Raw genomic sequence first — 22,993 nt, 5'->3', positions numbered from 1 at the left:
GGATTTCCCATTGAAGCCACCCCAAGCTGGCGGGAAGCCAGTGTGCAGGGGGTGCGCTGCCAGCAGGAAAAGAGAATCCCATTGCACCTCTTTTTCTCTGCCAATATATTTATTCATCTTTCTCTTTCCGCTGCTAATCTACTTGCTGTGCATTTCCAGTATTTTCTGATATCAATAATTTACACAACCTGGAATCCGACATTTACTCCAGAATTGTAAGGTGGAATTTAAAAATGTCAAAATTAAATTTCCTCTTGAGATTAAATGGGTGCAGTAGAAACCATTCCGTTTTCGAATACAGTGATACATGTATAGTAGAACCAAACATGATACTATTTAAATCAAATGACCTCCAATTCAACAGAACTGCTAGTAGATCACACCCAGTTTAAAAAAAATGCCAATTTAGTTCTGACAGAGGTCCATAAATTACTTCTAACAGCATTTGAAAGATCACGAAGTAGTTGTGAGTAATCACAATGAGCTCTAATTACTGGGGCAATTAGCTGTGTAACTTCAGTGATTGATTGGAGCTTAAGTCGATCTTGAGGATCTTATTGAAGATGGCCAGGAAACAATCTTTCAAAAGCTAGCAACGTGGACTGGAAATGTACGTGATGGCCATGATGGTGATTGGAACCTTCCTTTTGTTTTCCTGACAGTGCATTACCTTCAGTATCCTTTCAAGCATGATTTTTGAATGCCACTTGAAAAGCCTACAGTTTGAAATTTTGATATTTAGGCATTCACATATTTTCATTTAGTGGAGAATTCACATGTGGTAGCCAAAATACTTGAATCTTGGTAGAACAGCACATAAATTTTAAAAATGTTTTTCAGTTAAAAGTAGAATTGATCATTTAAAAAGAAAAACATGATGTGATATATGTACAAATATTTTATTGTCAAAGCAAATAGCGACTATTTTGAAAACCTAATTTATATCCCCTCGCCTTAAAGTTGTGAAACAAACAACCAGATTGATTTACAACTTTATCACTTGGTCTTTAAATGTCACCAGAACAGAGTGCGGGAGGGAAAGCTTGATGGGAGGTCCCCACATCACGAACCCAATATAGCGATCTCCCTCCCAATCATTTCAATGGAAGGGAAACAAGACGAGTTCTCTTCATGTGATCCTCCACAACATATTTTGTTCTTTCTGCACTGCACCACATGATGCTTAATACTCAGGGGGTAAAGATAGAAAGCTACCTCCATGTTGTCAGAAATTTCTGCCTTGCAAGATAAAAAAAATCATGTAAGCTGATTGTAATCAGCGAAGTGAATCAAAGAAAACACAGGAAATATATGTTGAGTGCACTCACTATGTTGAAGGCGTTCTGGTTAATATTATTTACAGATTACTCCTGTTGAGATGTTCAGAAACATTATTATATAAATCATGGGGGAAGTTTTCCGCTTTTTTTAATGCAAAGTGTTGATTCCGACGGGAGAAGCAGAGGGCAACCTGACCGGGTTTTCCCGCCATATGGGGGGGGGGGGGGGGGGGAAGTGAAGAGGGCAGGTGGGCTTGCAATCTCTACTCTCGACAGATCTAATAAAAATTCAACAGGAACGCATCCATGGACAATGGGACCCCCCCCCCCCCCCCCCCCCCCCCCCCCCCCCCCCCCCCCCCCACGGATCCACCTCCCCCATGGAAGCGCTCCCTAGCACTGCGGGCATGACCCTCTCGCCGGAGGCTGTACATATCTGTGCGCCCTGAGGGGTTCTGCTCGTCATTTCGTTATTTCTAAAAATCTGGTGTAAACCCCCCCTGCCGGAAGGGGAAGAGTCCCTTCGTGGGGGAATGATACAGCGGGAAGGGAACCCCTTTACACCACCAGTGGGGAGGGAGGAATCGGGCAACAACAATCAAGTGGGGAAATACTGATGGCGTGAAAGCCGTTTTGAGCCACCCCCTTGGTTCACTTAGTGCTAGGGGCCTGGACGGGGCAGACTTCGTAAGGAGCATCCAGGAGGGCTTCTTAAAACAATATGTAGATAGTTCAACTAGGGAAGGAGCTGTACTGGACCTGGTATTGGGGAATGAGCCCGGCCAGGTGGTAGAAGTTTCAGTAGGGGAGCATTTCGGGAAAAGTGACCACAATTCAGTAAGTTTTAAAGTACTGGTGGACAAGGATAAGAGTGGTCTTAGGGTGAATGTGCTAAATTGGGGGAAGGCTAATTATAACAAGATTAGGCGGGAACTGAGGAACCTAGATTGGGGGAGGATGTTTGAGGGTAAATCAACATCTGACATGTGGGAGGCTTTCAAATGTCAGTTGAAAGGAATTCAGGACCGGCATGTTCTTGTGCGGAAGAAGGATAAATGCGGCAAATTTCGGGAACTTTGGATAACAAGAGATATTGTAGGCCTCGTCAAAAAGAAAAAGGAGGCATTTGTCAGGGCTAGAAGGCTGGGAACAGACAAAGCCTGTGTGGAATATAAGGAGAGTAGGAAGGAACTTAAGCATGGAGTCAAGAGGGCTAGAAGAGGTCCCGAAAAGCCATTGGCAAATAGGGTTAAGGAAAATCCCAAGGCTTTTTACACATACATAAAAAGCAAGAGGGTAGCCAGGGAAAGGGTTGGTCCACTGAAGGATAGGCAAGGGAATCTATGTGTGGAGCCAGAGGAAATGGGCTAGGTACTAAATGAATACTTTGCATCAGTATTCACCAAAGAGAAGGAATTGGTGGATGTTGAGTCTGGAGAAGGGTGTGTAGAAAGCCTGAGTCACATTGAGATCCAAAAAGACAAGGTGTTGGACGTCTTGAAAAATATTAAGGTAGATAAGTCCCCAGGCACTGATGGGATCTACCCCAGAATACTGAAGGAGGCTAGAGAGGAAATTGCTGAGGCCTTGACAGAAATCTTTGGATCCTCACTGTCTTCAGGTGATGTCCTGAGGACTGGAGAATTGCCAATATTGTTCCTTTGTTTAAGAAGGGTAGGAAGGATAATCCAGGGAACTACAGGCCGGTGAGCCTTACGTCAGTGGTAGGGAAATTACTGGAGAGAATTCTTCGAGACAGGATCTACTCCCATTTGGAAGCAAATGGACGTATTAGTGAGAGGCAGCATGGTTTTGTGAACGGGAGGTCGTGTCTCACTAACTTGATAGAGTTTTTCGAAGAGGTCACAAAGATGATTGATGCAGGTAGGGCCGTGGATGTTGTCCATATGGACTTCAGTAAGGCCTTTGACAAGGTCCCTCATGGTGGACTGGTACAAAAGGTGAAGTTACAGAGGATCAGGGGTGAGCTGGCAAGGTGGATACAGAACTGGCTAGGTCATAGAAGGCAGAGAGTAGCAATGGAAGAGTGCTTTTCTAATTAGAGGGCTGTGACTAGTGGTGTTCCGCAGGGATCAGTGCTGGGACCTTTGCTGTTCGTAGTATATATAAATGTTTTGGAGGAAATGTAACTGGTTTGATTAGTAGGTTTGCAGACTACACAAAGGTTGGTGGAATTGAGGATAGCGATGAGGACTGTCAGAGGATACAGCAGGATTCAGATCGTTTGGAGACTTGGGCGGAGAGATGGCAGATGGAGTTTAATCCAGACAAAAGGGCAGCACGGTAGCATTGTGGATAGCACAATCGCTTCACAGCTCCAGGGTCCCAGGTTCGATTCCAGCTTGGGTCACTGTCTGTGCGGAGTCTGCACATCCTCCCCGTGTGTGCGTGGGTTTCCTCCGGGTGCTCCGGTTTCCTCCCACAGTCCAAAGGTGTGCAAGTTAGGTGGATTGGACATGATAAATTGCCCTTAGTGTCCAAAATTGCCCTTAGTGTTGGGTGGGGTTACTGGGTTATGGGGATAGGGTGGAGGTGTTGACCTTGGGTAGGGTGCTCTTTGCAGGAGCCGGTGCAGACTCCATGGGCTGAATGGCCTCCTTCTGCACTGTAAATTCTATGATCTATGAAATGTGAAGTAGGGAATATACAGTGAATGGTAGAACCCTCGAGTATTGAAAGTCAGAGAGATCTAGGTGTACAGGTCCACAGGTCACTGAAAGGGGCAACACAGGTGGAGAAGGTAGTCAAGTAGGCATACGGCATGCTTGCCTTCATTGGCCGGGGCATTGAGTATAAGAATTGGCAAGTCATGTTGCAGCTGTATAGAACCTTAGTTAGGTCACAATGGAGTATAATTTTCAATTCTGGTCGCCACACTACCAGAAGTATGTGGAGGCTTTAGAGAGGGTGCAGAAGAGATTTACCAGGGTGTTGCCTGGTATGGAGGCATTAGCTATGAGGAGCGGTTGAATAAACTCGGTTTGTTCTCACTGGAACGACGGAGGTTGAGGGGTGACCTGATAGATGTCTACAAAATTATGAGGGGCATAGACAGAGTGGATAGTCAGAGACTTTTCCCCAGAGTAGAGGGGTCAATTACTAGGGCCAATTAAGGTGGGAGGGGCAAGGTTTAGAGGAGATGTACGAGGGAGGTTTTTTACACAGATGGTAGTGGGTGCCTGGAACTCGCTGCTGGAGGAGGTGGTGGAAGCAGGGATGATAGTGACATTTAAATGGCATCTTGACAAATACATGAAGAGGATGGGAATAGAGGGATACGGACCCAGGAAGTGTAGAAGATTTTAATTTAGACGGACAGCATGGTCGGCCCGGGCTTGGATGGTCGAAGGGCCTGTTCCTGTGCTGTACTTTTCTTTGTTCTTTATTCTTTGTTCCGCCCCCACCCACCGAAAATGAGGGCGGTAAATATCCCTCGCATCTTGACTCATTTTCACAATCACTTCTTTTGTCATGCTCACACTAGTATGAATTCACAGGCTTGGATTGACAAGTGGCAAGTTACATTCGTGCCACACAAGTGCCAGGCAATGACCATCTCCTACAAGAGAAGAACTAACCACTGCCCCTTGACATTCAATAGCATTACCATCGCTGAATCCCCCAAAATCAACATCCTTAACAGTCATGGTACTCAAATTCTTAAAACATTTTTCTTTAAAACGTATCTGTTTTTGGTAAGTTGAGAGGTGGAAAAAGTGGCATCTCTTGCCTGTCTATTGCACTTTGTTAATCTAAATTGACCAATACTTGTATTCACGTTTTTCTAGTCAGCAAGTCTGAAGTTTCCAAAGATCAAATGCTTTTACTGATTTTTAGTTTGCTAATATTTTAACAAACTGAGAAATTTCTCCCGTCAAAATTATTGGCATCATAAAATAGAAAAGATGCGTTCATAATCGAGGTCGATAAAGTCAGGATAATTTCTGATAAGTTATCGACTCGAGTTTGTGATATTCAATTATTTCTAAGATCAACAATAATAATGCTCATTTGCAGATGGGATTTATAATTGATGTCCAAAGATATAACCTGAATTTATGCTGCTGTCATTCTTGGAGCAATGTATGCTTTTGTTTTCCATGTCGAAGTAAATATTTGTATATGAAATCCTGGTGGCGAAGATTGCAAGTAGAGTAACTTCTCATTACTCTATTAAGCTAAAATAATACACTTTGTCATTGCTTTTCATTTATTGGGTTGGACATGGCCAGAATTTATTGCCCATCCCTCAGTGCCCTTGGGAGGGTGGTGGTGAGCTGCATTCTCAAACCGCTGCATTCCATGTGGTGTAGATGCACCCATAGTGTTGTTAGGGATGGAATTCCAGGATTTTGACCCAGTGACAATGAAAGAACGGCTATCAATATCCAAGTCAGGATGGTGTGTGGCTTGGAACGTCTAAGTGGTCATGTTCCCATGCATCCGCTGCCCTTGTACTTCTATATGGTAGTGGTTGTGGGCTTGGAAGGTAGTGGCTGGGATTCTCCAACGATGGGATGCTCCGTTTTGCGTGTTTCCTGACGGCATGGGTTACCCCACAATGGTAAACCCCATTGACCGGCCGGCGTAACGGATCATCCCGCCGGCAGGGTGAAGCAGAAATGTGGCACGGCAGGGCGGAGAATCCCGCCCATTGTCTCAGGAGCCTAGGTGAGTTCCTGCAGTGCATTTTGTAGATAGTACACACTGCTGCCACTATTCATCAGTGGTGGAGGGAATGAATGTTTGTGGATGGAGTGCTAATCAAGTGGGCTGCTTTGTCCTGGACGATATTGAGCTTCTTGAATGTCATTGGAACTGCACTCACCCAGGCAACACTCTTGACTTGTGCCTTTCAGATGGTGGACAAGATTTAGGGAGTCGGGAGGTGGGTTACTTGCTGCTGAATTCCAACCTCTGACCTGCCCTTGTTACCACGGGGTATTTATGGGACACGAGCATTATTGAATGTCAAGGGTTAGATTTTCTAATGTGGGAGATGGTCATTTCCTGGTATTTGGATGGTGCAAATATTAATTGCCACTTGTCAGCCATTGCGTGGATATTCTCAAGATCTTGCTGCATTTGGACATAGACTGCCTCAGTATCTTAGGAGTTGTGAATCATTGCACAATTACCAGCGATCTTCTAAACTTATGATTGAAGGAAGGTTATTGATGAAGAAGCTGAAAATGGTTGGGCCGAGGACACTACCCTGAGGAACCCCTGCAGTGATGTCCTGGAACTGAGATGATTGAGCTTCAACAATCTTCCTTTGTGCCAGTTATGACTCCAACCAGCAGAGAGTTTTCCCCTGATTCCCATTGACTCCAGTTTTGCTTGGGCTCCTTGATGCCATACTCAGTCAAATGTTGCTTTCAAGTGAAGGGCAGTCACTCTCACCTCACTTCTGAAATTCAGCTCTTCCGTTCATGTTTAAACTAACATTGTAGTGAGGCCAAGAGCTGAGTGATCCCGGTGGAACCCAAACTGAGCATCAGTGAGCAACTTATTGCTAAGTAAGTGCCATTTGATAGTACCGTTATACCGTTGATGACCCCCTTCCATTACTTTACTGGTTATTGAAAGTAGTCTGATGGCACATAGATTGCTAATTGTTAAATTTGTCCTGCTTTTGTGTACAGATCATACCTGGGCAATTTTCCACATTACCAGGTAAATGCCAGTGTTGCATCTGAACTAGATTAGCTTGGCTATTTCAAATCTTGTATTTAATTTTTTTATGAAAAAGAATTGAAAATAAGAAATACTTTTGCACAAATTATTTAGAATAGTTATAAACAGAGGAACAGGAGTAGACCACTCAGTCCTTCAAGCTTGTTCTGCCATTCAGATAGCTCATGGATGACCTACATCTTAACTCCATGGGCAGTATTTTCAGCTCTCATTGAGGCCAGAATTAGAGGCAGATGGGAGCTAAAAATAGCTCCACTGGCTGATGTGCTGATTCTCCTGCCATCTGTCTCCAGGTGACTTTTACGATTGTGGATTGGTGGATAGCAGGGTGCTGTCGCAACTCCCAAATAAAAATTTAAAGCCAATTCAAGAAGGCCAAATTGAGTTTTCCAGTCAGGCTCCAGATTCCTGCAGGTGACTTGCTTGATGGTAGTCTTCCAGTGGCAGATCTGGGGGCCAGCTGATCAGGCAGGCCTGGAGGCCCGTTTTACCTGCCTACGTGCAGGATCAGCCACAGAGAGCGCTGTAGAGGGGCTCCCCCCACAGTGATGGCCTAGCAGCTCAAGACGCCAATCGGTTTATAATTTTAAAAAGTTGTTGAGAAGGGCATTTTGAACTGCCCTCCTTCTTACTTAGCTGCCATCATTGCCTCCAGTTCCTTTCGAGGAGTAATCACAGTCTCTGATACCACCCACCGTCCTTCAGTGAACAGCAATCTTGTCTCCATGCCAATTAAGGGGACACCCACATGAAAATCAGAATAAACAACTGTTCCTCCCCAGGTTGATTATGAAAGTGTCATGGCCTCTGTTGCATGCCCAGAGGAACATTCCTTCCCGTTTATCCACTTTAGCTCCATAAAATCTATTTTGAACGAATATCCATCAGTCTCAGTTTTGAAATTTTGGGTTGATCAAGTCTCAAAAGCTCTTTGCAGGAGAGAGCTCCACATTTTCACCAAGTTTGTGTGAAGAGGTCGTTCCTGACACGACCCCTGAATGGCCCAACTCTCATTTTCATTTTAAAGTTATGGGGCGCGATTCTCCGCCCCCCACGCCGGGTGGGAGAATAGCGGAAGGGCCTCCCGACATTTTTCATGCCCTCCCGCTACTCTCCCCCCCCCCCCCCCACGCCCGACCCACGCCACGAATCGCCGCTCGCTGTTTTTTGCGGCGAGCGGTGATTCTCCGAGGCCGATGGGCCGAGCGGCCGGGCCTTCATGCCCGTTTCAACACAGCAGTAAACACACCTGCTCGCTGCCATCGTGAAACAGGCGCCAGATGCCCGTTTGGGGCATCTGACGGCCCGATTGGCACGGCAGTACCACGGCCGTGCCAAGGGGGGCATAGGCCCGCGATCGGTGGGCACCGATCGCGGGCCGTGCATCCGTAATGGACGCACTCTTTTCCCTCCACCGCCCCACAAGATCAAGCCGCCACGTATTGCGGGGAGGCTGAGGGAAAAGACGGCAACTGCGCATGCGCGGGTTGGCGTTGTCCAACCTGCGCATGCGCGGCTGACGTCATCGGCCGCGTCAGCCGGCGTGACGCTTGATGTGCGGCCTTGACAACCGTCGTCACCCGGGGGGGGGGGAGAAACAGCCCCGGAAGTGGGCGTGAAGGCTGCCGTGGGTCACGGCCTGTCCCTGTCCCACGGCAGCCTTTACGATTCTCCGCATTTGCGGAGAATATCGCCCATGGACTTTATTCTGGGCTCCACAACTGATAAGTTCCTGAAGGAAGGAATTTTTTTTAATGCATGCCTCCTTAATTTGTCTGCTTGTCTTATCAATTTAATTATACAGCATTAAAATCCCTACTTGTTTTTGAACATCATTGTACAAACTCAGACCAATCTGTAAGCCTGACATTTTAATCAAACACACATCCAAAACACCTAATCATCTTTACAATCAAATAAGCTTCCCTGCTGCCTTTAGTTACCTGGGAGTTCAGATTTCGCTTTCTATTCTGAAATTCTCAGCGGTGTCTTCCTTGCTGTCATATATCTGATTGGAAGCTGTGCATAGAAAACCTGTTTTGTATTCATTTGGAATCCACATTTATGAAGGAAACAAAAAGTTAGAGTTTTTATACTAGTCAATAGAAAAGGAAAATGGGCCCCTCTAGAATCAAAGGTGGAGTTTTAATGCAAAACGAAAAATGTGAATGTTGTCAATTTTAGTGGTCTCTTTTTCATTCCAGTGTTGTTTTAATATTGAATTATTTTAAAAGCAGCCCCCCTGTTATATGCTTCTCAGAAATTCCTCAATAAACACCACTTCTTGAACTTCGTCAATCTGTCAAGTACTTCCTGTGGGTAATAAGAGATGAGGGCATAAAAAAAATCATCCATTGTGTGTTGGGATTATTTTTTTTCCCCAGCCTTGTCCATAAATACCACCAAAGCACAAGAGAATGTTGAATACAGAGAGGGGGGATTGATGAAATAAATAGGTGTTGGTTATTCGAATAGTCGTGAGTTCAGCTGTAAAACCTGCCTCCTGGAAATCTGAAAAAAGTGCTTAAAATACTGTTTTGATCAGTGACGTGACTGTTTTTTAGCCTTCTGGTAATTAATTCGTCTGTGTGATTATTACATTGAAAGAACTAAATTTAAAACAAGAATTTAGTATATTATATTTTACTCTGCAACGTTTTTATTGCTGTTCTATTATTTTAGGGAATGATAAATCAAGAACTATTGATTTCTTTTTGATATTTTAGTAAGGGGACTTTTTCTGTGTTAACTGCATTCATCATGTTATCTTTCCCATTGATTTTGCAGCTAGTGGAGCATTTTTGATGTATAGTGATTTTTTAAATTGAACTAAATGGTTGGTTTTTGCTTTTACAATTCCATTAATACTTTATGACCATCATGTAATGCTATTTCATACCTGAATTCTTACTTCTTGAATTGTAATAGCTTCCACTTTGAGCATGATTTTAACAGAAATCTGCAAACTGAGTTACCATTCAAAAATATGTTTACTCACAATAAAATTATTATTACCAATGGAATTATTCCTCAGTGATAAATATTTTCAATTACCCAGTTGCTTTTTTTCCCAGGATACCTAAAAAAAGCTGTGCTCTTTCACCTTAGAATTGAAAGAGACATGTGAAAAACAATCTTCTCCAGCAGTCAAATCAAAGCCTTTAACAGCCAAAATTGATCAAATTAAAGGGATTTACATAATCAAGTTACTTTCTCCATGTGACCAAGTTGATCAGACAGTTTCTCCTTTAAATTGTGAGTATGATACATTCCCGGTATTCTCTGGGAATAATTGTGGCTCATCCCAGCGCCTTCCCTAAAGACCACCTGAAGCACGGAGCATGGGCCAAGAGGATTTATAAATCTCCAGTCCTTAATACTGCGTCTATCTTTCCCTGTGGAGTTTAGCTTTGTCCTTAGTGTTTGTTTAGTTTTATGCTATCATTTTCTTTAAGTTAGTGTGAAGAAATTTTCCTTATTTCCACTTGTCAATGGATTATGCTTTTAACAAGCAGATAAAAGCTGAGAATTTTAGAATTCTCTTGTTTCAAGAATCTTCTGTGAAATAATTGTTAGCTTAAGCCAAAGAAATGTTTTATTCTTGAGGGACTCCATGCTATAAACATTGAGTTAAATGCTCCCGCTGCAACTGGGATGTGGGTGAGTGTTTAGATTCTGTCTAGTTAAGGTTCTTCTGGAATTCCCCATTAGCTGGAGCTGGGAAATGGTAGATTTCCCCAGTTAGTGTAGTCAGAGATGAAGCTGTTGATTGACACACTGAGATTCAGGTTCTTAGCTATAATTGTATATAGTTTTCCTTTGTGTGTGCAAAGGAGTAGCCAAGCTGCCCTCAAAGCTTTTTGCTTTATTGATTATTTAAAGGTTCATTTAAGTCAAATGGCCCATAGCAGCTTTTTCCAGTTTATGGAAAACATTTAGATAGTTTCTGCATCTGAGCAAATTCATCAGCAAATGAAAAATGAACAAATACAAAAGAGCCTTCTGTAACAAAAATAAGTAATTTTAATGGTTCCAGAGTCTTAGATATTTTAACTCGTGTAAACTAAACTTCATTGTGAATCTTATCCTTACAATTGATGCTGAAGAACAAATAAAAAAACTCTGCATGTATGCTGTGATCCAACATTTATATTGATATTTCCTGTCCTGAAAAAATATTAATTTTCAAATATATTCAATTAAGGAATATTGAATTTAATAAGTAAATATGTTGGTGTTAATGTCAGTAAACGTTGCATGAATCATCAACTTGATTTTATGTTTGTGTGTAATAATCTCAGAACAATATTTTTTTGGTTGTTCAACCATTGACAGATAGGAACTGCAAACACATTACAGAGTGCTGTGCAATGGACCATTCAGGTCAGGATAGTATTTATTTCAAATATTCAAGCAGAATGGACAGTATGCCATTTTCCCCTCAGTGTAGCCTTTATGAAGCGCTTTTCTGTGCGTCAGACAGGCAAGACATGCATACAATGATATTTTAGGTCCCAGAACCTCGTACACACTAATAGACCATATCATTGAATCTATGTGGTAACATCCTTCATTTTTTACAACACCAGTCACTGCAGAAAGCTCAGGTCAGTAAAAAGAAAATTTTAAGCCCAGTAAATTGTAAAATTTCATATTTATTTTCTTTTCACCGAGTCTAATATAAATAATGGGCAGATGTCTCAAAATCCCCTTGTTAAAAAAGCATTTTCAAATTTGACCAAGTATCAATCTGACACAAATGTCATCAACTGCAATAGGTAGAAATAGAGCTCTGTAATCATTGCTGAGTGGTTGGATGGCAATTTATAGATTGCAACATATACTTTATAAGTATATCGAATGTCCTGAAATTATGGCAGTTACTGATCACTGATTGAGCTGGACTTGTGTTATTGCACCATGTTCTTGCTTGTACCTTGAGAGCAGTAAAGCATCAATAAAATAAAAAGTGCTGCATTTTAAATGAAATTTCAATTGAAAAACTTAACAGCCCTTCAAATTGCAGAATTTAACACAGACCAGTAAAGCTTAAATAACACATTTCTCAGCAGACCATGGTTTGCACTCAAGGTGACTTGATTGTCTCATGTGGTAAAATTATTTACAATTATGGAATTTCTCATGAGAGTGGCATCAAATTTGCTGTTCCATAACACCTATGCAGACATACGGTGGAATCTTTCAGTATTCATGAAGGCACTTGAACCTTTCTGATAATTGAATCAGTAACAGTGTTGAGTGGAGCAAGCATAAAAACCTGTTAACCTAAAGGTCAGATGTGTGCAATGTTTATTTATCAGTGAGCAAGGGGCTAAATCGGCAGCCCCTGTCACAATCCCAGCAAAATCATCTGTAATATTAACACAGAGTAGATGAATTCCAAAACCAGGATTAGCATGATAAACACAGGAGTGCTAAGAAATGTTGGCATTCCTTCTTGGCAGTTTGAACTTGAACAATGAGGTGTATTCTATATTAACCCAATAAGCAGAACATTGAGCAACGAAGTGTCTCAAGGTTGCCAACATTCAACACAGTAAAATCTGGAAGCAATGTTCAAACGCTGTGATATATAGTTTTGAGTTTCATAATAACCTCACTGTGACAGAATGCACTTTGTTATTATTTATATTTTTGCTCCTCTTTTCCACCCACCTCCTCCTTTATATATTGCACCTCTCTTCAGTCAGAAAAGCGGTCGAAGCTGTCAGCTTCCCTGTGACTTTTGCTACATGTTACTATGCATTTGGTCAATAGGAGGTATGAATTAAGGTGGACAGTTATGCCTCCTCCTCAAGTTTGAATGCCCTTCTGTCACAAGGTGATTCACCTGCTGGCCAAACTAAAATAATCTGCATATATGTACGAGCAACTGTTTTTGAGATGAATGTCATCTTAGAAGTTATGTTTTGCTGGCTATTGTTCTTTAACCCTTCGCAAAAGGCCCAATAAATTGCTAAATTTAATTATGATTTCTGTTGTGAATGGAATAAGGTGAAAATGTTTCATTATGATTAGTACTGTTGGAATAAACTGAAGACTGGGTGAATCTTGCAGTAATTTAATCATATGAATTATCAATCAGTGATTTATGAGATGAAATCATGCTGTGCAATGTGAGCATGGGAATGCAGTAATGTTTGTTCAAGTTTTTTATCCCTACTGTTTTAGGGAAGGAAATTAAGTGTTTAAAACTGTTTTACAGCTTAAAAATGTCAGCATTACATCATGTAATTTCACACTGTATATGTTCATTTTCTTCAATTTCCACAGCATACTCTGTGTACCAGACGATACAGCTAGAAAATAAATATCATACAATCGATTAAATGTAGGAAGCAAAAAACCCTGATTCAAACAATAAGAAATTATTTAACATAGCATCATAGGGAAGACAGATCTGATAGAGTTAATTCAGCCACTTTGTCGTGCTTCAGTTTCTAACAACCCAAATTGATTGTTGGAAATGATTTACCTTTTTATCTCTGTGTTTGAGCCAGATACCCAAATGTTATACTAGTTGTATGATGCAACATGCCTTACCTTCTGACTACAATGTGGCTATGCTGTATCATTCATTTTATTTTATTGATTGCACAATTATATAATGAGAACCTGGCCAAAAGCACTCATCATTTCTCCACTGGCCAAGCTGATAAAGGTACTGACCATTGGAGCAGAAACTTAAAAGGCTAGGGACGCGATATAAACAGCGCTTTGCGCCTGGTGGGGATCTGGTGCGCCAGTTAAATAACGGGAAGGGCCAAAATTGAGATTTGCACTGGGTGCGATTCAGTTTTCCATCTAACCGGCCCGCTCCACAGAGCGAGTTCTGGATTTCACCCAAATATGGCAAGCATATCATTAACCCCACTTTGCAATAATTTCAGCTCATTAGCGAGATTGACGTTGAATGTAATAGTCTCCCGGGAATTAACCGGCTCCCCAGTGAGAAATCACCCAAAACTCTGACCTTCCTTTCCACAGTAGTTGCCACCCTAGCAGTGTTGGCCTTGGTGCTACGCATTGACAGCATCGTCTCCTGCTCCTGTAGCCTTTGGGACTCCTCCAATTGGCTGTGCACTCACTGGAATGTCACTGACATCCCCTCCTGAATCTCATGGCTGTGTCCTAGCATCTCCATCAGCTCCGGGATAATTTGTCCAGAGAATCCGCATCTGAGACTCAGCTGCCCCTTGTTAGCGACAAGACGCTGAGGCATGAGTCTAGCGAATCGGACAGCAAGACAGCTAGTAATGGCGAGAATCCAGTAGCGGCTAATTTCCGGTACTAAGTGCTATTAAATATGGGCCGCAATCTCGCCATTACAGCCGTCAAGAAGCCCCCTGATAATTGTGCCCAAAGTAACATTGACTGATTTTTCCATTAAATCGCGCCCCAGAAGATCCCAATCCTTGGTCCAAAATGTGTTAACTAATCTTTGTTAATCCCGATTTTAGGTGCAACACTGCTGCCTGATGTTAGTCAAGGTTCTCTCTTATGATTGCTAGCCAGTCACCACTTTTGGAAAGGTTAGGAATGGGCTCAGCTGTGATGTCACACCAATAAACAATTTTCATTTAGGTTCATGTTTGAAGATTAGCCACTTAGGCGAGGAACAAAGGTGACTTATCTTTAGATTTTTTTACTGCAGTAAATTGACTGGCATTGCTACACCTCCTGACAGTGCAGGTGAAAATGTTGGTTATGGGGAACCCATGTTTATTTTAATATTTATTCTCAGCACAGTTAAACCAAGTCTAATTTAGGAACAAGAACACTGCGCACACATATTTTGCAAAATCTAAACCTGAGTACCGAAGCTAGAGATATAACTGGAGGTTTGAGAGGCCTGTAACAGCATGAAATACCACAGGATAACATATGCTTGTGTATTCACTTTGTGAATTTATTTTTGTCAGAACCTGCTTTAGCATTTACAATAAGATGGTGCTATCCAAGATTATTGTTTAGATTTCTGGATATATCAGTGGGGAAAGTATTTCAATTTGATAGTACACAGTATGATTAAGTGGTAAGAGTTAGGTCTGCACCTAGTTTTTCCATGATGCAATAGTCCAACCTGCATTACCAGGAGGAGCTGCAGAACGGATGTCAGCCACTTACTTGTGAGACTGTGGCTTACTCAACTGCTCGGCACCAGTTATAGAACAGATCAGCTACTCCTCTTCACAGAGGTTAGAATTTAAGGTATCAACAGGAATTGCAAAATATGTAATGGAAATTGAGCCCTTGGTTTCAAAAATAATCTTACACCATTTATTTATTTCAACTCCAGAACCAGGACCAGTGGATCCACCTCTTGTGCTGAAAATCAGACCTCAAGGTGTGTTACTGACATGGCAGCATCCGTCTCAGAGTAATGGTAACATTACTCACTACCAGATTTATCTGAATGGTACCAGGCTGGTCACATTGTCAAACAACATTACCAGGTATTCTATAGCCCATCTACACCCATACACGATGTATGTTTTCCAAGTAGAAAGCTGTACATCAGCAGGATGTTCTTTGTCACCAGAATCACGTGTGGTTCAAACTCTTCCGAAAGCTCCTGAGAATATTTCTAATCCAGAACTTTATTCAGACACTCCAACCTCAGTACTCATATCATGGAATCCACCAGCCCACCCCAATGGTGTTATGGATAATGTAGTTATACAGAGGAAGGTTAAAGGGACAGAAGATATTTTTACTCTTGTGACTGAAACATCTGACCAGCCACTGAGATATGTGGATAATTCCGCAGACCTAAACCCATGGACTACATATGAATATAGGATCTTAGTAAGGATCATCAATGGAGGAACAAAAAGCAGTGCTTGGAAGGAAATTACCACTCGGCCTTCAAGACCTGCTGGAGTACAGGCACCTCACATCCAGATTCTGAGTCCAAATTCAGTTAAGGTAGGTTAATACAAATACATTTCAGGGTTTTCCTTTTCACCGCCAAATCAATTATGAACAGTTTGCTTTTCTCTTTTAGTTTTAATTTTTTACCTGCCTAATTTAAGGAAAATGCATGGAAAAAACACTAAATATATAGCCATCGGGTATCTATTTTCTCTGAACTTTTATTTACTGAAGCATATATCCACAGTAAATGATGCTTTTCAATTAGGATAATAGAAAAATGTCTCCTCTGGTGTGTTAAGGGTTGATTTTCCTGACACCATTCACCAGATGCAAACTTATGTAATGTTGGAATTACTAGGGATGTTCTGGGAAGTGGAACTTGGCTTGTTTCTACACCACGTGAAGGCCAGATAAAGCAACTGAAACAAGATGGCAGATGGTATTCCCGCTCTTTTGTCTTCTTCTTCATGGTGCTCACTTGCCCTTTGCCTGGGGGCATGGAACCCAGAAATACTCTATGACCTGCCTTCGGACCTGCACGAAGACTAAATAGAGCAACTACAGGGTTCCCCCAATCAAGCTGATAGATCACAAGTTAGGGTCCGATTCAGTGAATGGTACCCCTCCCTGTTCAAGGATCCTCAGACTGAATTGTCACCTTCTGGTTGTCAATCACCAGCAGCAGCCAGAAAGACTTGATTACCAAAGCCAGAGATGCAGCTGTAGATCTCAGAAGCCTGCAAGCCTCCCTGATTTTTCTTTCTGCCACCGGCACTGGGCTCTGCAAAGGTTACCCCAGGCCGCTTAAATGCCCCAAAGAAGGACATCGCAGTAACCCAGGCCTGACAGCAGCATTTATTTCTTCTGAGGGAAGGAGGACAATCTTCCTCATAACATATAGGATCATGAGCTGATCTTGTACTTGTAGTTCTCATGCCAGAGTGAGAGAGCATACCTCAGCTGCATTGCCAGATTGAGTTGTAGAGCAGAGGCTAGCCATTTCTTTACAGGGGTTGTTCGTAGGAGAAACCTCAGTATAACCAGCCAAATTATACCCCACCAAATTTAGTTCATTCATGAGATGTGAGCATCACTGCAAGGCCAATGTTTGTACCCATCTGAAATGGCCCTTGGGAAGGTGATGATGAGCCACTTTCTTAAACCACTGGATTGGATTATATTTTGTTTATTGTCCCATGTACCGAGGTACAGTGAAAAGTATTTTTCTGCAAGCCGCTCAACAGATCATTAAGTACATGAAAAGAAAATAAATTGCATAATACGGCAACACAAGGTACACAATGTAACTACATAACACCGGCATCGGGTGAAGCATACAGGGATGTAGTGTTAATCAGGTCAGTCCATAAGAGGGTCATTTAGGAGTCTGGTAACAATGGTGAAGAAGCTGCTTTTGAGTCTGTTCGTGCGTCTTCTCAGACTTTTGAATCACCTGCCCGATGGAAGAAGTTGAAAACGTGAGTACGCCGGGTGGGAGGGGTCTTTGATTATGCTGCTGAATTTCCCCAGGCAGTGGGAGGTGTAGATGGAGTCAATGGATGGGAGGCAGGTTTGTGTGATGGACTGGGCTGTATTCACAACTCTCTGAAGTTTCTTGCGGTCTTGGGCCGAGCAGTTGCCATACCAGGCTGTGATGCAGACAGATAGGATGCTTCCTAAGATGCATCTGTAAAAGTTGGTAAGAGTTAATGTGGACATGCCGAATGTCCTTAGTTTCCTGAGGAAGTATAGGTGCTGTTGTGCTTTCTTGGTGGACCAGGACAGATGTTTGGAGATGTGTACCCCTAGGAATTTGAAGCTGCTAATCATCTCCACCTCGACCCTGTTGATGCTGACAGGGGTGTGCAGAGTACTTTGCTTCCTGAAATCAATGACCAGCTCTTTAGTTTTGCTGGCATTGAGGGTTGCCGCAGTCCATATGGTGTAAAGCACCCACAATGTTGTCAAAATGGTGTGTGGCATATGGGGAAACTTTCAGGTGGTGGTGTCTCCAAGTATCTTCTTCTAGGTAATGGGAGTCGCTGGATTGGGAGATGCTGTTGAATGAAGTTTGGCAAGTTGCTGCAGTCCATTTTGTAGAGATGGTACACACTGCTGCGACTGTGTGTCGGTGGTGGAGGGAATGGACGTTAAAGGTGGTGAATAGGGTATCGATTAAGTGGGTCGCTTTGTCCTGGATGGTGTTGAGTTTCTTGTGTGTTGTTGGAGCTCGACTCATCCAGGTAAGTAGAGTATGCAGTCACACTCCTGCCTTGTATATGCTGGACTGGGTTTGGGAAGTTGGGAGGTAAGTTACTTGCACAGAAGTTCCAGCTTTTGTAGCCACAATATTCATATGACTGGGACAATTAACTTTCTAGTCAATGTTAACCCTCAGAATATTGATGTAGGGGATTCAGCAATGGTAATGTCCTTGAATGCCATGGGAACATAGTTGAATTTTCTCTTGTTCGGGATAGTCATTACCTGGCACAGGTGTGTCATGAGTGGGCAACACGGTAGAACAGTGGTTAGCACTGTGGCTTCACAGCGCCAGGGACCCAGGTTCGATACCCGGCTGAGTCACTGTCTGTGTTCTCCCCGTGTCTGTGTACACACCTGTTTCCTCGCACAAATCCCAAAAGACATGCTATTAGGTGAATTGGACATTCTGAATTCTCCCTGTGTACCCGAACAGGCGTCGGAATGTGACGACTAGGGGATTTTCACAGTAACTTCATTGCAGTGTTAATGTAAGCCTACTTGTGACAATAATAAAGATTATTATTCTAAAACTCGATTCATATACTTCTTATCAATTTTGTTTGTTTAAATACAGAATGTGCATTTAACAGCTGATTGTTTTGAATAATTTTGAACAAAATAACAGTAAATAATTATGCCAGTGCCTGAAGCCTTGGTTGAATGAAAATTCAGGTTTCACCCTGCAAAGCCTTAGTCAACAAACATCTTTGGTACGCTTAATACGACAAAGCTGATGTTACTGAGAGAACACCTTCAGTGTTTTGTTACAGAGAGTACATATAAGTTTGCAAGTTGAAGTAGTCTCCGGTGAATTCCAAACCTGCAGAAACAGAACAAGCAGTTGTCTTGTCACTTAGTCATAATAGCGGGAATGTAGGAATAGAGCCTGATTGCCTTATTTCTGATAGTGTGTTTGCTTTGGTCAGGAAAAGTAATTAAAGAAAATCAATTCACAGAAAACGTTGGAAATACAGATCAGCATCTGTAAAGAGAAAAGAGAGATTAACATTTTGGACGTTGACCTTCATCAGAACTGAAAACAGAAGTACACATCAGATGCATGTTTACAGCATTTCCAGTTTCTGGGCGCAATTCAGCCACCACGTTGCGCCCGTTGAATTGTGGGAAAATTGAGACTCGGGTGCAAACCATCTTGAGATTCACCTGGCCTGCTACCGATAGCAAATTACGGATCTCGCCCAAAAATGGCAAGAAGGTCACTAAGCCTAATTTACATTAATTACAATCTCATTTACGAGATTGAAGTCGAATGCAGCGGCCTCCCAGGAGTCACACGACTCTCCAGTGAGAAGTTACACTGGCGTTGTCAAGTACTCCGTTACAAAAATGGAAAAATGGCGTAATGGCTACCGAGGGGAAATGAGGAGGTGAGTAGCCTTTTCCATTTACCGGCATGCATTTCAAGGGTCCCAGATCTACAGCCCCGTTGCCCGGGGGGTGGGGGGGGGGGGGGGGGGGGGGGGGGGGGTGGCTGGGACTATCTGTACTATCAAACTCTCCGAGTACATAGCCATGCTGCAATTTCTCTCATGAAAGTCAATTTCTCCCTCTTTGACTAGGGCCATCTCTAGGCGTGTCCCCAGGGTGCACTTCAGAGGTGGAGGCTGCCTGCTGCTTTCCACAACCTGTGGTTTTTGATGCCCTCTGAATGTGCAGATGTTCTCTGGAGGGCCTGGAGCCGGAGGGCCCTGGCCAATTTACAGAGGTCACAGATGTCGCCATACCATCCTGTTATGTCTGCTGCACTTGAGACGTGTTGATGTCAGAGGAGAGGATTCAGAAGAGCTGGAGACCACATTAGTCTCCTCAATGGAAGGCCACGGGTTGTGTTCCAGTGCTCCCAGCCCCTGAGGGTGCCTATCGGACCCTGGTGACTCCATGGGATGAAGGGGCAGCTGGAGTGAGTTCTAGAAGCCTCTGAGTCATCTGGCAGTACTAGTCATGGAAGCTTCCCATTGTGTGCACCATGTTGTCGGCGCCCTCAATGATGGTCCTCAGTGCCATGGCAACGTTCACCTGCATCTCGGATATGTACTTCATCGAATGGGATATGATGATAACAGAATGAGCCATGTCACAGAATGAGCCATGTCTTGGAGACCACCATTCAAGTCACGGACATCATGCTTCAGGTTTCCCACTGCGGTCGCCACCTTAACAGTGTTGACTTGGGTGCCACACGTTGTCAGCACCATCCCCTGTGCCTCAAGGCATTTGGACTCCTCCAATCAGCTTTGCAGTTGCTGGAATGTCGTTGACATCCTCTCCTGAATGTCGCGGCTGTGGCTAATCATCTGCACCAGTTCCGGGAGAACCTTATACAGAGGCTCAACATCTGGCTGGGACCCAGCTGACTCCTGGGATCCAGCAGACCTCTGAATGCTGACTCCCCTGGATGCTCCTGCTTCCACCTGATGTGCATCAGCAGCTGCGTGGTGCTCACCAGATAGTGCCCCCGAAGCCTCTCCCATAATGTCACCCACCGAGGTGTCTTTGTGCTCATGGAAGGTACAGGCGATAGATGTCCTCCTCAGGGCTCTCCTCCGAGATGTTCTCTTGTATGGCAGGGGAGGTACGACTCCGGATGGCCCAGTCTCATCAGATGGTGGTTCTGCAAAGAAAATGGACATGTGGTCAGGATCATTGTCTGGGGCATTAACAACTCACCTCCCCCTGTCTATGGCAGGTTGTATCTGTGGACATCACACCTAGACATGAAGGGGTTGTGCTGATGGGAATGAGGGGGTTGTGCGGCAGAAGCTTGGGAGAGTGCGAGGTGTCAGCCAGTGGATTTAGCGGGGTGAGGGGGGGCATTGAGAAGCCTGGCCAGGTCGCCGGCCCCAAAATGAATAGCAGGTCTCCGTGCTGCCATCCTTGTTCCTTTACTGGGAGATAGTGGCGAGGGAGCGTTTAAAAGCATCTCTCCCTTGACCGCGGCAAGCAGCTGAGGCGTGAGTCAGCCAGGGAGCCAGGCATGGCGAGATTCATGTCGGGGCTGATTTTTGGGACTAAGTGCAGGTGAATACAGGCCATGATCGCGCCAATGCGGTCGACGAGAAACATCCCGCCAAACCCGCCCAAAATGGCACATTGAAAGTATTTGGTTGAACCGCACCCTGTTTCAGATTCCCAGTCAACTTTTCCAATTCCACTATCCTGCTTGATTCCCATTCTTCTTAATATTCCTCTTCTGCAATAAAATATTACATTTTCCCTTCAGAAGAAAACTGGAACAATGCTTCAACATGATCTGTGACAGAGAATTCCACAATCCAATCATCTTTCCTACAATGTCCTCTTTAACTCCTTTTGTGATGATCAAGTAGAACTAATCTATTACTATTTGTCATGATATGCAAACATGCAGCTCATGAACACATAGAATAGGACACGACCAATGAGCAGTCAGGACACTCAGGGGTGGTATCTCACTATTTAAGGGATGAGGCAATCACACCCTGCCTCTTTCCACAGACCAACATCTACAGAGTGAGACAGGGTGTATCCTCAGCATCACACCCCAGCACGTTGCTCAGAGCAAGGCTGGTTCAGTTAGACTGAGTTACTACATTTAGATTAGCAGAGAGTCGAACTCATTGAGAACTGTGCTAATAGTTCAATAAAACACATTGAACTCACTTCAAAGTCTGGAGCATCTTTTACTCAAAATTGCATCAAGTGGCAGCTTGTGTTATTCCAAATTACATAACACAACATGATACCAGGAGTCTGTTCAATCTAGTTTGTTCAACTCAGCATGACGACCAGCGACTGCATACCGGCACAATGGAAAAGATTTCGGCTCCTCACCAGCTCAGGTCCTCCGACAATCTCAGTGCCAACTGGCGGACATTCAAGCAGAAATTTCAGCTTTACGTCAAAGCAACAGACCTCAATGGTGCTTCTGATGCACGGAAGATAGCTCTTTTCCTCACCACAGCGGGTGATCACACCTTGGAAATAGTCAACTCCTTTCACTTCGCCGAAGACCAGGACAAGACAAAGTTTCAGACCACCCGGGACAAGTTTGACAGCCGCTGTGAGGTGGACACCAACTAAATCTTCGAGCGCTACATATTCAAGCAGTGATTGCAAGGTAAAGACGAATCCTTCAATTCATATTTAACTAACCTTAGACTGCTATCGCAATCCTGCAACATTGGTGATATCACTGACTGCATGATCAGGGACCAAATCGTTTTTGGAGTTCGCTCTGATCCTCTGAGAGAGCAGTTACTGAAGATCAAGCACATGGCTCTGCCAGTCACGATTGAAACATGCACAGTGCATGAGCACGTTGAAAATTGCTATTCCCAGTACAAAACGGCAGAACATGATAAACTAGCCTCCCATGAGGCGGAGAGTGTGCAGGCCATCTACCGGATGCAGCGCCTCAACATTGACGAAAGCGGCCATTTTGCCCGCTCTTCCCAAATTACATAACACAACACTATTTATGCTACTGAACCTTTTTCCCTTTTCACATATTCCTTCTGCAAGTTTTTGCATCCCTCCGATGCTATTTTGTGTATGTTTATCTTTTTTCTCTCTTATATTTATTTCCTATTCTGTATGTCTCTCCAACAATTTTCCATCTTTCCTTGTACGTATCTGTCTCTCTCTTTCTCTCTTTAACCTCTAAAATAACACTAGGAATCTTGACATCTCAGTTAATAGAGCAGATGAGGAAATGCATAATTTTATAGTGCTGTTGGCTGCTCATGATGCAATTAGACTTCAAATGCTGTTAAATCAGGTAGCAGCGCGACAGTGCAGAGCTGTTTGGTGTCTGCTATGCAGCAGACAAATTT

General features: G+C 43.4%; 1 protein-coding gene across 6 annotated transcripts in view; it reads left to right on the top strand.

Annotated features, from left to right (window-relative positions):
• The window catches only part of ush2a (Usher syndrome 2A (autosomal recessive, mild)), a 1,354,742-nt gene that overhangs the window by 898,324 nt on the left and 433,425 nt on the right, over positions 1–22,993 (top strand). For all 6 annotated transcript variants that reach the window (XR_005462328.1, XM_038811752.1, XM_038811743.1 and 3 more), the window contains one exon: positions 15,319–15,947. Coding sequence is in view for 5 of the 6 variants with exons in the window: in XM_038811752.1 (XP_038667680.1) it covers positions 15,319–15,947 (629 nt within the window). In the remaining variant the exon portion in view is untranslated. The remainder of the gene's footprint in view (positions 1–15,318; positions 15,948–22,993) is intronic.

This window comes from Scyliorhinus canicula, chromosome 1 (assembly GCF_902713615.1).
Source record: "Scyliorhinus canicula chromosome 1, sScyCan1.1, whole genome shotgun sequence".
In the NCBI taxonomy this organism is placed as follows: Eukaryota; Metazoa; Chordata; class Chondrichthyes; order Carcharhiniformes; family Scyliorhinidae; genus Scyliorhinus; species Scyliorhinus canicula.
The sequence above is the reverse complement of the archived record's forward strand: the minus strand, read 5'-3'. Positions and strand labels throughout refer to the sequence as shown.